The sequence below is a fragment of the Colossoma macropomum genome, unplaced genomic scaffold (genome assembly GCF_904425465.1).
Source record: "Colossoma macropomum unplaced genomic scaffold, Colossoma_macropomum, whole genome shotgun sequence".
NCBI classification, from domain to species: Eukaryota; Metazoa; Chordata; class Actinopteri; order Characiformes; family Serrasalmidae; genus Colossoma; species Colossoma macropomum.
Window position 1 is genome coordinate 2,292,208 of NW_023494798.1, and position 13,903 is coordinate 2,306,110.

The 13,903-nt window shown below is 43.0% G+C and overlaps 1 protein-coding gene across 1 annotated transcript; it reads left to right on the top strand.

Annotated features, from left to right (window-relative positions):
- Positions 1-1,666: 1,666 nt before the first annotated feature.
- Positions 1,667-12,518, top strand: larp6a (La ribonucleoprotein 6, translational regulator a). The gene is made up of 3 exons (XM_036585094.1): positions 1,667-2,181; positions 8,184-8,382; positions 10,605-12,518. The coding sequence occupies exons 1-3, from the start codon at positions 1,667-1,669 to the stop codon at positions 11,697-11,699; spliced, it is 1,809 nt and encodes a 602-aa protein (XP_036440987.1). The 3' UTR covers positions 11,700-12,518.
- The last annotated feature ends 1,385 nt before the right edge of the window (positions 12,519-13,903 follow it).

The following is a 13,903-nucleotide window of genomic DNA, read 5'->3' on the forward strand; positions in this document are numbered from 1 at the left end:
TTCAAGAGGTGTAATTTCATTCAGAGTGGTTTGATGTGAAATGGTTGATTGTAGAGATTCAGGTTTCTTTACAGTGGTGGTGATAGGAACCAGGGGTCACCATGTCTACAACACAAATATAGCCATTTTATTTACGGTCCAAAACCACCAGTGAAGATACACGAGTCTTATGAGTTTTTGCATGTAATGCTGGTGATGATAGTGATTAAGAAAAAGAAAAAAAAAGATTCCTTTTAGTTCTACAGAGCCCTGCTGATGACATCCCGTATAAAATAATTTGTGGCCACAACTTAGTAAGGTGTGGGAACGAGATCCTAATGCATGGCCACGACTTAGTAAGGAGTGAGAATGAGACAATTAAGTTGTTGCCACAAATTGGTAAGGCACGGAAACAAGATTCTAATGCATGTCCAAGACTTACTAAGGTGTGGGAATGAGATCATTCAGCCATGACCCCGAGTTTGTAAGGAGTGGGGACGAGATCCTAATGCATGGGCAAGACTTAGTAAGGTGTGGGAATGAGATAATGAAGTCATGGCCATGGCTTAGTAAGGCTTGGGGACAAGATCCTAATGCATGGCCAAGACTTAGTAAGGCGTGGGAATGAGATAATAATTTCATGGAAAGGGTTAGTAAGGTATGGGGAGGAGATCCTAATGCATGGCCAAGACTTAGTAAGGCGTGGGAATGAGATAATTATGTTGTGGAATGACTTAGTAAGGTGTGGGGAGGAGATACTAATGCATATCCAAGACTTAGTAAGGCATGGGAACGAGATCCTCATTCATGGCCATGACTTAGTAAGGTGTGGGAATGAGATAATTAAGTTGTGGCCACGACATAGTAAGGCATGGGAACGAGATCCTGAGATAATTTTGCATTTCCTTGTAATGGCTTTGTTTTCTCTCGTAATAATTTTGCATTCGTTTGCCATATTTTTGCATTCCCTTACAATAGTTTTGTGTTCCCGCACAATAGTGATTTGGATTTTGCACACAAAACATGTGCGAGGGAATGCAAACATTTTGCAAGGTGATGCAATGCTGTTGCAAAAGTTTTTTTCACTCGCAATAATTTGGATTCCTCAAAACGGCTTTGCGTTCCTTCACATAAATTTGCCATTCCCTCGCGTTTTTGCGCTCTCTCGCAATAATTTTGCATTCCCTCATGAACGCAATGGATTTTGCACGCAACGAAAAAAAACACTTGCGAGGGAATGTAAAAATTTTGCAAGGGGATGCAGTGTTGTTGCAAATGTTTTTTTTTTCTCTCAATAATTTTGCGTTCCCTTGAAATTATTTTGCATTCCCTCGCAATGATTTTGCGTTCTTTTGAATTAATTTGCGTTTGCGGGAATGCAAAAATACTGTAAGGGAACGCAATACTGTCGCAAACGCTTCCTATTTTCCGCAATGGCACCTCAGGAGCTCAATAAATGGGCTGTTTTATTTTTGTCTGAGCCCAACAGCAAATCCCTTCCCAAGTGCCAAAGCCTATTAATCAATTTGCATTATCTAGTGGACTCGAGCCTCGTCCGCGCGCTGCTTGATTGCTTTCACGTGCAAACAATGGACAGGTTTTCCTCAGGTGTATATAGGCACGCGCTAAGGGCAGCGGCCAACCCTTCAAGACTGAATAGAGAAATAAAGAGAATAAGTGTGAAAGCATGCAGGCGCTGGTGAAGGTTTTCCTCCGCCTGCTCTCCTTCCTGCTGCCTCCCTCCTGGCTGCAGGCGGGCTCATGCTGGTGGGCCGGGCCTGAGCAGCTCCACGACTCGCCACGTCTCAAACGCGCAAAGCCTCTTAAAGACGACGCCCGCCCTCCTCTTCTTCCTCCTCCTCCTCCTCCTCCTCCAGCACCTAGCCCCGGCTCGCGAGCGGCTGCCTCCTCCAGTCCCGCGGGCTCTGCGTGGAGGGGGATCCGGGAGCTCTGGCAGGCCGTGCGCCTCGCGCTCCTCCCGAGAGCCCGAGCTTCCTCCGAACCCAGCGCGAGCATGAACGCCGTCGAGACGGCGGAGATGGAGCCCGGGGACGTGGGCACGCGAGTGACCATCACCGTGGCCATCCAAGCGGCCGAGGACGAGGAGCCCGACGAGGAAGAGTCGCTGGACTGCTCCGGGCGAGCCGAGCTCCACGGAGGAAGCTGCAGCGAGGACGAGCTGGCGAGGCACGAGAAGTCCAGGTGGGGGGGCGGAAACTCGTACATAACCTCGTATAACCTAATACAGCCAAAAGTAGCCTGTATTTGTGGTTTCATAGGTGTTCGAGTCGATCTTCAGCGGCGTGAGCGAGGCTGAACTTGGCTTCCTGTTCGCCAGCGTCTTGTTCGAATTTTCCGGGTCCACCTTAAATTTTCTGGATCCACCTTAAATGGTTCAACCTTAATTTTCTCGTGTTCCACCTTAAATTCTCGCGTTCCTCTTTGAATGGTTCCACCTTGAAATTTACCCGGTCCACCTTAAATGGTGCAGCAGTTACGTTCTGCTGCAGCATTTAAGGTGGAACGGTGAGATTCTAATGAGAAGCAGACTTACGTCTCCTGAACTAGCGTGACTTTGTGTTGCATGCAAATACGTCCGAAACTGAAGTGGGTGGGGGAACATAAACGCGTGTCTGTCCACCTTTTGTCTATATTGTCCATAAGTAGTTATTAGGCGTCACTGCTATCGCAAGAAAACCTCATGTCTGAAAGAGCAACTTCCTGTATAGGAGAAGAAAACCGTTCTTAAAGGGGAATTCCACCAGTTTTCCAAAATTTCAGAAGAACTGACGTAAACGAAGTCACTAAGAGTGGTTTGATTTGATTGTAGAGACTCATTTCGATGATAGGAGCCAGAAACGGGGGCCACGATGTCTACAACACAAATATAACCACTTAATTTATTGTACAAAACCTCCAGTGAACCTACATGTGTTCTGAGTCTTTACATATAATGCTGATGACGGTAAAATACTCAAGTCTTTGCGTACTCTTGTTTTACCTTACAGCGCCATGCATGTACCCCTCTGCCATGATTAGGTCCAAATAAATGGATCAACAAGACATTTTAGGCCAAATCTTCACAAAACTATTGAAACAGCGTCTCAGGCATCAGTCAGCATATTCATAACCATTTTGTGTGATAACTTTCTATGAGGAAGCTTTTTATAGGCATTAAACTCGTCTGACGTCTGGTTCCTATCACCACCACTGTGAACAGTACAGAGCACTTCACACCAAACCGCTCTGAATGACTACATCTTAACCATTTAATTACGTAGAACCCTTTGCATGCTTAAAGGGTTCTTTGGATCATGAAAGGGTCTTTAGATTGGAGGTATTTTTGCATTTTCAACATGCATCTGGTCGAGGAGCTGCTGTTGCTAGCCAACTTCAAAATCATGCCCTCCAAACTTGATCTCTGGACTTGAAATGCATCACATGGGCCAACAAATATGGGAGCAACTCCAGCTGTGCATCTCCCATTTCTGAAGAAAAAAAAACGGACTTTAACTGTTCAAAGATGTCTGATGCACATTAACTGATGAAGAGGTTTCTAAAAAGCATTCCTGTGCTTTGTGGCTCTATGCTTTGTAATGCATTGTAATCCCTTTGACGTAAACACCTGCTGCCCATTGTCAGCTAAGGGTGAAATGGCACCCAGACCTGTTGCTCTAATTCCCCTGCGTCATGCCTGCTTGGCTTGCTACGGCTGTCTGTAGTACTTATTCAGGCGGCTGGCAAGTTATCACAAGTGTGTTAGATTACTGAGGAATTCAGGCCGGGATGGGAGTTTCCAGCTGTGCTGCTGGGCAGTATTCCTAAAAATTAATATCAAAGTCTTCCAAATTTAGCATGGTATCAGATGAGTTTGCCTTACTAAGTGTACTGTCTGCACACTGGTACTCCAAGAAGCGTGTCTTGTGAACTTGCATTAATCTGATTGGCTTGTTTTGCTCTCTGCTAATGAATTAAGGGAATATTGCATGTCATTGTACATCAGCCAGACACATTTCCAGAAAGGGGAACCATTTTCAAAGCACCCAGTAAATGATACATTGCAGTTAAGTGCATGTTTGTGCATAAATACTGCTGTTGCAAGATGCCTATTCAGTATAAATATCCCCCAGCTGCAATACTGTAGCCCACCTGCACTGCAGCTTTGTGCCTTTCTTCGCTCCGGCACAGCCGATTTAGCTCATGAAGGGCCCGATGATTTGTTAATGTGACTCGAGTGCAGAGGAGACGAGCTGCAGTGCAGGTGGACTTGAGGGGGGAACGCTGTCCTAGGATAGTCTACACCACCCACATTCCTCACACACTGCGTCAACAGGCTTTAGGCTTTGTTGGCCCAGTTAATTGTCGTCTTTGTGCTTGTTGCAGTGTAGGAGGTTTCCTGACGAGCTCCTCTATTTTTTTTGGTCTAAAAAGGGCCCCCACACCCTCATTCCCAGCCAAGGCTGATCGCTCCACTTGTTGACTGAGAGGCAGCGTTTTCAGTCAGCTCAGTCCAGCCCTTTTTTTAAAGGGCGTGGGAGGACGCTGCAAAGCCGATGAGTCATCAGTTTAATTTGATTTCCCCGACTTTGTTTCTATCCGTCGAGTGGGCAAGCCCTTCAGCAATGGCAATCGGGACCCTTTTAATTGTAGGCTAATAGTGAACTGATTGAAGCACCGGGTTTGTTTTTTCGAGAGCTCTCCCCTGCGGCTGTGGATTTTGGAGTGTGGCGGTCCCTGGAGCGCCATGTGCTCAACCCGTCACTTGGCTGTCATCAGATGGAGAGGTCTTGGCTTGTGTGTCCGCGCTTGCCGGACACTTTGTGGTGTTATTGTGGGCAGTGCGGAGGAATCTTTTGTGAATCTGTGAGGGGGCAGTCGGCTTAGCAGGGCCCCCTCTGAGGGGGTATGGTGGTGTGATGTAGCTGCTGCCAAAACCGACTTCTGGCTGGTTTACTGCTGTCAGATCGTATGAGATTTATTCAGAGTGCATTTTAAATCAAATCAGATGTTGGGCAGAGTGCTGTATGATTGAGTTAATACAGCATGGCTAGTATGTAGGGCTAAAGGGCTTTTTAAAGGTAAAACAGCACTGACATTGTAATTTAGTGTGTGTACACTTGAGGATGGTTCTTCGTGGGTTCTTTAGTAAAGGCTGTGGTTCTATATAAATCCATTTGCATGATTAAAGGGTTCTTTGCATTGTGAAGTGGTCCTTCAGATTGATGGAAAATGTTGTATATGGTTCTGTATAGCACTAGAAAGGGTTCTTCTGTTGTTACAACACCCCTGAAGATGATTGTTGAAGAGTTCTTTAGTAAATAGTGGTTCTATATAGAACCATGAACACTTTGCATGCTTAAAGGGTTCTTTGGATCATGAAAGGGGCCTTTAGATTGATGGAGAATGTGTTCTATATGGCTTTATACAGAACTCTTTGAAAAGTGTTCTATATAGCACCCAAAAAGGTTCTGCTATTTGTTACAAGCTTGATATAGCCACAGTAGAACAGCCCTTTTGGGTGTTATATAGACCCCTTTTCCTAAAGATTCTGTTTGGCACCGTCTACAGCACATTCTCAATCTGAAGAACCTGAAGAACCCTTTAAGCATGCAGAGTGCTCATGGTTATCTATAGAACCATTTCCTTTACTAAAGAAACCCTTAAATTGTTTTTGAGAATGTGTATTAGATAGAATCATGACTTGAAGAACCAGTGAATTCTTAAATGTCTTTATGGATCTTTAACAACCTTTTTTAAATAATGGTTTTATATGGAACCAGTAAGGGTTCCACTATTGTTAAGAACCAGTCACAGAATGCAAAGAACCCATTTGTGCCCAAATTTTCAACATTGATTTTCCCTTTTTGTAAAACCATTCATACATTATTTCTAATGTGAATGTATATAAAAGGCAACATGACTAGATTCCGCAGGAAAGCAAGATGGGCAGCTGTAGTTGCCAGGGGGCTTATGTGGCTTAATCCAGGTCCATGATTCCAGCTCAGAATACCAGGATAGTGAAAGTGCTAAAATGCACAAGATTCAAACCAGATATGAAAACATTTCAACATAAGTACTCACAGCCTCATATTTCAGCAGGTCTATCACAACTATTACATAATTGCCCAATCACAATGATTTGAGCTGATTATAATTATTTAAGCTGACCAAAGCAAATTTGTATAACATGAATTATAATGTGCATTTATCCTAAGTTTATGGCTCCTTCTGACAGTTCTGACTAGTACTGTAGTACGTTTTACAGGGCAGCTGTGAGTAATTGTTTTTGATTGACACCTTTAGAGGGCAGAGAGTAATGTTTAAGCTTGAGCTGTCTCTCACACTGACTGTGTTTTGTTTGTATCTCCAAAATGGTAACTTTACAGGAGAAGGAAAAACACACTTTTAGTGATCAGTGGAACCAGATCCACCCCCCCCACCCCCCCCACAAGTCATTTAAGGCCATTTCTTTTTGTCCATCATTCATTACATTTACATACAGTGTAAAGGCCAACAGGTATCTTCAAATGTCAAACTCAAAAATTGGCAAAAATGCAGATGAGGTTTTGTTCCAACAGCATGTATACAAACAAACTAGACTCCATCATCGCGCTTTTTTCAGTGGTCACCGTGTGAGGTCAGTCGTCACTTCCTGATTGGCAGCTTGTGTGATGGGTAGACTGAGCAGGAACCTTAATGACGCAAAGGTGCGGTGCAAATAACCAAACTGTTTGTAGAAGCTGCCTAGCAAACTTTTGTGAATGTGTTGAAGGGAACAAATCGCAACCACAATGGTGCAGTTTCACTACATAAAGGAACTAAAATGAATTCAGCTAAGAGTTACTCCACCATTAGTGGTGTTCTGTAAAATATACTGTAGAATAGAAGAGAACAGGGCAAGTAAGTGAAACAGCCTCACCTTAACATGTACTGTAATACTGATCATTATAAAATAAACAATTTTTAAATGTAAGCTATAGATAGTATTGAATGCTGTTACCATATTGTAATAGCAATAATAAGTGTACCTGCTCTGTGCTTTGTATTATTGATCTGCTTCTTATATTACAGCTTTATCACATCTTCTGTACTGTCGTGGATAAGTTTGTTTTGAATGGTGATAGTTGTAGCTGTGTGGTGATTGACAGGCCTGTGGCTGAAATGACAGGCAGTCCAGCCTCTCTAGAAGAGGAGAGGGTCTTAAGGTGATCTAAAAAGGCTCAGGTGTGGCTTTATCGATGGACTGAAATTGGCCCAAAATGAAAAGTGAATGGCGAGCTTCTCTGAAATGGTGCTCTCGTGCCTAAGCACATGCCTTGGAAGGCAAAAGCTGAGCCTAGTCGATCATCAGTTGGATGCTACTAATTATCAGCAGCTAGAAAACAAGATAATTAGCCAGTCTGGCCACTGGAGGCTTGTGCTTTTAGTACAATTTAATTTACTTAAAAAAATTGTTAATTGCTGTTATTTATATTTAATCAGCTAAAATTTCATGATCGTAATGGATCTGACTTGGTCTTGTATGTTTGTCATGTTTAATTGCACTGGGCTGGTTTCATGGACATGGGTTAAACAGTCTTGAGCTAAATTGCAATATCAGTTGTTAAATTCCATTAAAATTGCTTTTAGTCTAGACTTGGGCTTAATGAGTCTTTTAGGGGGGAAAAAATAGCCCAATATTTGATCTGATTCATTCCTTTGTGTGTTTTCATGGTCATAACTTCCTGTCATTCTCTTTGAAAACATTAGTAGAAGTAGTCCAAAATGCAATTGTGTTGCATTAACATGAATCAAATGCTTCCTGAGTCCTCTATGATAAAAGTTGTATTGAGTGTCCCTTCTAAGAGTAAGCCACTTGTTACAAGAGCAGCAGCATGGTTGGGATGAAATGCTTTGATCTTAAATGGCCCATATCATGGGGAAACAATTTCCCTCACTTGGAGTTCAAAGTTATATATAAACATGGTTGAAGTATGAAAAAAAACAGGCTGTTTACTTCTAAGGGCTAAGAAAGGCTGGAAAATGGTCATGTAAAAATGAATTGTGAGGATTTTTGGGGCATAAAACAATGTTGGAAGTGGATCTTGAGGAAAAAATAAAATATTTAAAATGTAAACACTAGAATTACTTCGACACCACAGCTCTTACACACACTTTGGCCAAGTAGAAAATGGAAGTCATTGTTTCCTTGTGTTTTCTCTCAGTGGTGCTGGAACGAGCGGAGGAGAGCTGGAAGAGGAGAGCTGGCAGCCACCGGACCCTGAGTTGACCCGCAAACTCGTAGCCCAGATCGAGTACTACCTGTCGGACGAGAACCTGGAGCACGACGCCTTCCTGCTCAAACATGTCCGCCGCAATAAGCTGGGCTTCGTCAGCATCAAGCTGCTCACGTCTTTCAAGAAGGTTAGTAGTGGTGACAAATCTGCGCTCACAAACAAAGGCCGCATCCGGGAGCGCTGACAACTGTTGCGTAAACCGTCCAATTGGGTCTATGAATCATGCGTTTCAGAAAGGCTGCGCCTCAGGGATGCATCGAGTCTCAAATTACACTTTGTTTTGGTACAGTTCAGATTTCTTAAATAAAGGAGCTATTTATGGAATGTAGAAAATACACAGCTTTCACGTATGTTTGAAATTGGCCCAAGATGTGGTCACTACTTTCAAATTTAATTTTTTACATTGGCTTATCATTTCAGGCTTAAGAGTAGTGTTGATTATTCCATAATTAATTTACAAAACAGATGCTAAAGTCTTATGAAAGTTTTATCTCGCTGTTGTCGCAGCAAAATCTCGTATCTCCAAAATGGTAACTTTACAGGCAAAGGAAAAAAAAAACTACTTTTAATGTAAGTCATTTTTGGCTGTTCTTTTGGTCCATACATCATGAAATTTTACAGACAATGTAAAGAGCAACAGGCTTGTCAACTGTCAAACTGAAAAACGACTAAGAGATACAGGGTTTTGTTCCGACAGCAGCGATTATATGGCTGTGGAGTGTGTTAACGTCAGTGTAAATGCTCTACAAGAACATGTCTGGCCTGGGTGGTGCCAGTAAACCAGTATCGCAGCTGCAGCAAATTTTGGTTCGTGACAGTCCCTTGTGCATTAAAGCAGCTCTAACTTGCAATCTGTTGCAAGCTGCATTCTGACTTCCCCTTTTTATATCCACTTCCTGCTTATCTGATGCAACTGTACAGGAACTTGCTCAGAAAATGTGATGAAGGTGGATTGAGCTGCTTTAGAATTGGGTCGTTCAGGCTTGTACTTATTTAACAGATGTTATGATAACAGCTGAGCTAGCGGAGTGGCCCTTGAGATTGGTAACGCTGCAGTTTGAGTGGGATGAGAGTGGGAGGACTGATACTGAAGAGTCTCTAGCACCACAAACTCATACAAGCAACAATCAGCTGAACTGGATGAATTTCCAGTATGTAGTTGTACAGATCCCCTGCTTGTATGTCCCTTTCTTGGCTGAAAAAAAATCTTAAGTTGGTACTAATAAACTTTGGTAAAGTGGCTTATGTCCAGGAAAAAGGGTGGTGGCCATTGTGTTAAAGGGCTTATATCATAAATTGAAATGTCCTTGTTTTTATTTATTTTTTTTTAAAGACCTCCTGCACTCAAATGTGGCATTTAAATGGATATATCTGCTCAGAAGGCTTATGATTTATATATTGAATTGTCAAAGGTGTTACTTTAGCGCAGACTTCATATTTTTCTTAGAAAAGACTTGCATGGTTATATATTAAATTATGCTAATGAGATGACCGAACATGCCTGCACTACCATAGCTTGTGTTAAGATGTTTGGATTGTGCAGGAAATATTAAATATCAATATAAATGACAATTGTAATTTTAAATATTCCATATCTAGAAACAAGGAGGAAAGGGAGTGTTTACAATTTGCATAGTCTTGCATATTTATAGATTTTTGCATTATTGTTAGTTTAGAGACTCTTCTGTGCTATTTTTTTTAGTAGTTTCTTGAGCATAAAACAAATTTAACAATTTATTCACCACATTTTTGTTTAAATTATGACTTTAGGGTTACGTTAAATACATGCATTGAAACATTAATTTCAAAGCATTCTGTGTGCTCCCTAGTCTGTATGCAAACTAAGACGTGATGGCCCATTTTCAGTTCATCATGGTTGTGACATCACATTGGTCCTGCCAGTTTAGCCTGCCCATTCGGTTGAAGTGATGTGGTGGTCCTGCAGCCAGCCTGTAGCAGTTATTGGAGTGGAAAAATGATTAAACATTGTGCTGTTCATGTCTGTCAGGATGCAAATGGATCATTACAGCCTTCCATTTAAAAGGAGTGGTTAAATTTGATCTTTTTTTTTAAATGTCACTGAGGATTTGTTTGAACCTAACATTTTGTTCTGTCCTTTTTGCCTGGACTGCTTTTTAAACGAGGCACAGTAAAGGCCAGCCATTTAGAACAGTCATTTACATGCCAGTCGTAAAAGCATGGCAACAGCCTGTTTAATTCTAAGGGATAGAGGTTTGAAATTGGTCACAAATGTATGTAAATTCATGCTAATGTTATAAATGGACTTAACAAGTGGTGTTAAATGACTAATTGAATTGGAAGTCAGTAATCCATTTTTCTCTGTCTCAGGTGAAGCACCTGACTCGGGACTGGAGGACCACGGCCTATGCACTGCGCCAGTCCAACCTCCTAGAGCTGAACGATGAGGGCCGGAAGGTTCGGCGCTGCACGATCGTCCCCGTGTTTGCCAGCGAGTCACTGCCCAGCCGCATGCTGCTCCTGAGTGAGCTGCAGCGCTGGCCTGAGCTGGGTGTGGCTTTGGCAGGAGGAGGTGGTGCTGGAGATGGAAGCCCTGGTGGCGGTGTTGCTCAGCAGGAGCGTCTTATGGAACTCCTCCTCAAAGCTTTCGGCATCTACGGCCCCATCGCCTCAGTGCGGGTGCTGAAACCTGGGAAAGATCTTCCGGCTGACCTGAAGAAGCTGAGTGGCCGCTACTCGCAGCTGGGCAGCGAGGAGTGCGCTATTGTGGAGTTCGAGGAGGTAGAGGCAGCCATGAGGGCCCACGAGGCCTATCTGAGTGGAAATGGAGACGGCAAGGGCTTGCTTGGGCTCAAGGTGGTGCTGATTGGCACCAAGCCACCCAAAAAGAAGGTGCAAAAGGAGCGGTCACCAAGGGAGGAGGGCGGAGGGGGGATGAGCAAGAGCCGTTCGCTAAACAGCAGAGTACGGGAGCTCCAGTACCACGACGATTCAGCTTGTAGCTCTTCAGAGACGGAAAGCAACCCCACTTCGCCTCGACTTGCCCGAAAATCACGTTCCAGTTGCAACAAGTTGAGCCCCACCAGCGGAGGCCCACCAAACTTCCACCTGTCGCCCCGCTCCAGCCCCTGGAACAGCCCCAGGGCTAGCCCCAGTGCCCAAAGGAAAGCTCTGCCCCAATCTGGAAAGTCTCCCCTGGCTAGCGAAGGCAGGCTGAGCCCGGAGCCAGGCCGCCGCTGGGCAGACTATTCCTCAGACAGCAGCCTGACCCCTTCAGGCAGTCCATGGGTCCAGCGCAGGAAGCAGGTGGCTAGCCAGGAGAGCAGCCCCGTGGGGAGCCCCATGCTTGGCCGAAAGATCCAGAATGCGGACGGGCTCCCGCCGGGTGTGGTGCGGCTCCCCAGGGGCCCCGACGGGACACGTGGGTTTCATGAGCGGGGCAAGGTGGCTGCCACGCAAACTTGACTGGAGTTAAAAAGGGAGGACCCTCACTACCCAGGGAAAAAAAAAAAGCAGCACTGGACCTTACAGCAGTGAGTTTCACATCCTGTAGCCTGCTGCATTTTGAATGGTCATGACCTGTTCTGCCCATAAAGACCACTGAACTGCCAAGTGTCATTGTCTGTCTTTGTTATACCTTTTTATATGGGTTTTTTTGTTTTTGCTTTATATGAATGTCATAATTTAACTTGATTTAAACTATAATATTGATACTAAGAAAAAAAGGGGCTGTTTTTGAATGCAAATGACAAACTGGGATTTTTATTTGTTTTTTTTTTTTTTGCCCCAAATGTCATTGGTCCTAATGAGGTGCGATTCTGACTGTAATGAAACGTGAATGTTGTAGCTGTGTTTGTTGGTGTGAAGTGGTTTAGGCACATGGTTTTGATGTGAACATCACCATATGCCTTGTCGATAAACATTGAGCACCTGAGAAGCAGCGATGAAACTTTTGCTCTTTCCGTGGCCATAACTTCTCCCTGCTCTTTGATTGAATAGTAATCGCTTAAGAGAATTCTTTTTGTTCTTTTAAGTTTTAATTTGCTTTTTTTAATTTCTTTCTGCCTTTTCTGGACCACTTTTGGTTTCTTTTAGGTTGCTATTCTAGCAGGGATATGTCAATAGGTGAGGCCCTATCTGCTTTGTTCAAGTGTAGCATTTAAGGGAAGGGGTAGTGAGGTGTCTGGCTCCAGCGTGTAAATGCTTTGCTTTTGCCTTTACAGCTGAGCAGAGACAATGTACAGCTTCCTATTGTACAAATAAATCACAATAATGGCAATCCGATGTTCCGTGCTTCAGATTTATTACCTGTTACCTTTTCTTTTGCCTCTGTTAGTTCTGTTTGTTGCTTTGTGCTTGGGGATAACCACCAGCATTTTGTGAAGTCCAAGACTAGCTAACAAATTGTCTAAGGCTAATATGAGTAAGGTGGAAAAGCCACTCCCAGTTGTGGATATACTAGCCAGAGCTTAGTCCAAACTAAGGTTCCGTTTTAGGGCCTTTTGCTTTTCTTTGTACGTTACCTCTAGTCATTAGGACACGTACCAGTTTTCATAGCTATGCTGATGGTTATACATTTCCATCCTTCTGAGAATCAAGACTCTGACAGGCTGTCATATTTCTCGGTGGATGTCGTACTTTTCTACAACTAAATTACAAAAACAAGGATCAGAGTTTGGTACTAAAACAGAAGCTTTGGTTCTTTAGCGTGTTAAACCTAAGGTAGGATACCAGGGTGTGATCTTGAACTCTCAGCTCTGTTTTTTTATCCTGCATGTAAAGTCACTGAAGTAGCTTTTGTGAAATATTGCTGAAGTCCAGCCTTTTCTGTTTCTGAGCAATGTGGAGAAACTCGTTCATCCACGTGTTGAGCAGAGTTGATCACTGCAATGTTCTCTCTTACTGGGCTTCCTAAGAAAACATCCTATACAACTTGCACAAAATGCAGCAGCACAGATTCTAATAAAGGGGGGGAAAAAGAACATGATCACTCATGTTTTGAAAGAACCACACTGACTATCTTTTAGGAGAGATTTTATGGTTCTGCTAAAAGGTTTTTAAGGCTCTAAATGACTTCAGAGTAGCTGCTTACATCTGCAAATACTTGCCATAAAATCTAGAAAATGTGGAGAGGCCTCTGTTATTCTGCTTCTAAACTGTGGAACTCAGTTCACCTATTAGACGGTCAAGCTCAGTGCTTACTTTGAAACACTTGAACAACTTGGCCTTTAATAAAAATTTAACACTTTATAATTTGATCTTATGTGACTTTAATACTCCATAGTTTCTTTTAATGTTGAGCTTTATCAACTATCTAAAGCACTTTGAGCTGCCAGCAGCACGAACAGTGCTATAGAAATTAACACTTAATCCTCAGTTGTTGTTATTAGTAGTAAAAGTGTTACATTGCTTAAATATCAGCACAGGACAGATGTTTAGATTTAACATGCATGAAAATAATTTTTTATTTTATTGTACACCAGCAGAGCAGAATATTTAAGCTAGGCTGAGCTGCTGTCCTAATGTCTATTTTACTACATTTGTTCCCTACAGAAATAATATCTCTAATGCTAATATGTGTCCCCAATGTCCCAGTCATATTTAAAGCACATTGAATTATTGAACACTTAGGACTAGTCCAGTAGGTTTTGGCAAACTTGAAAATGTTT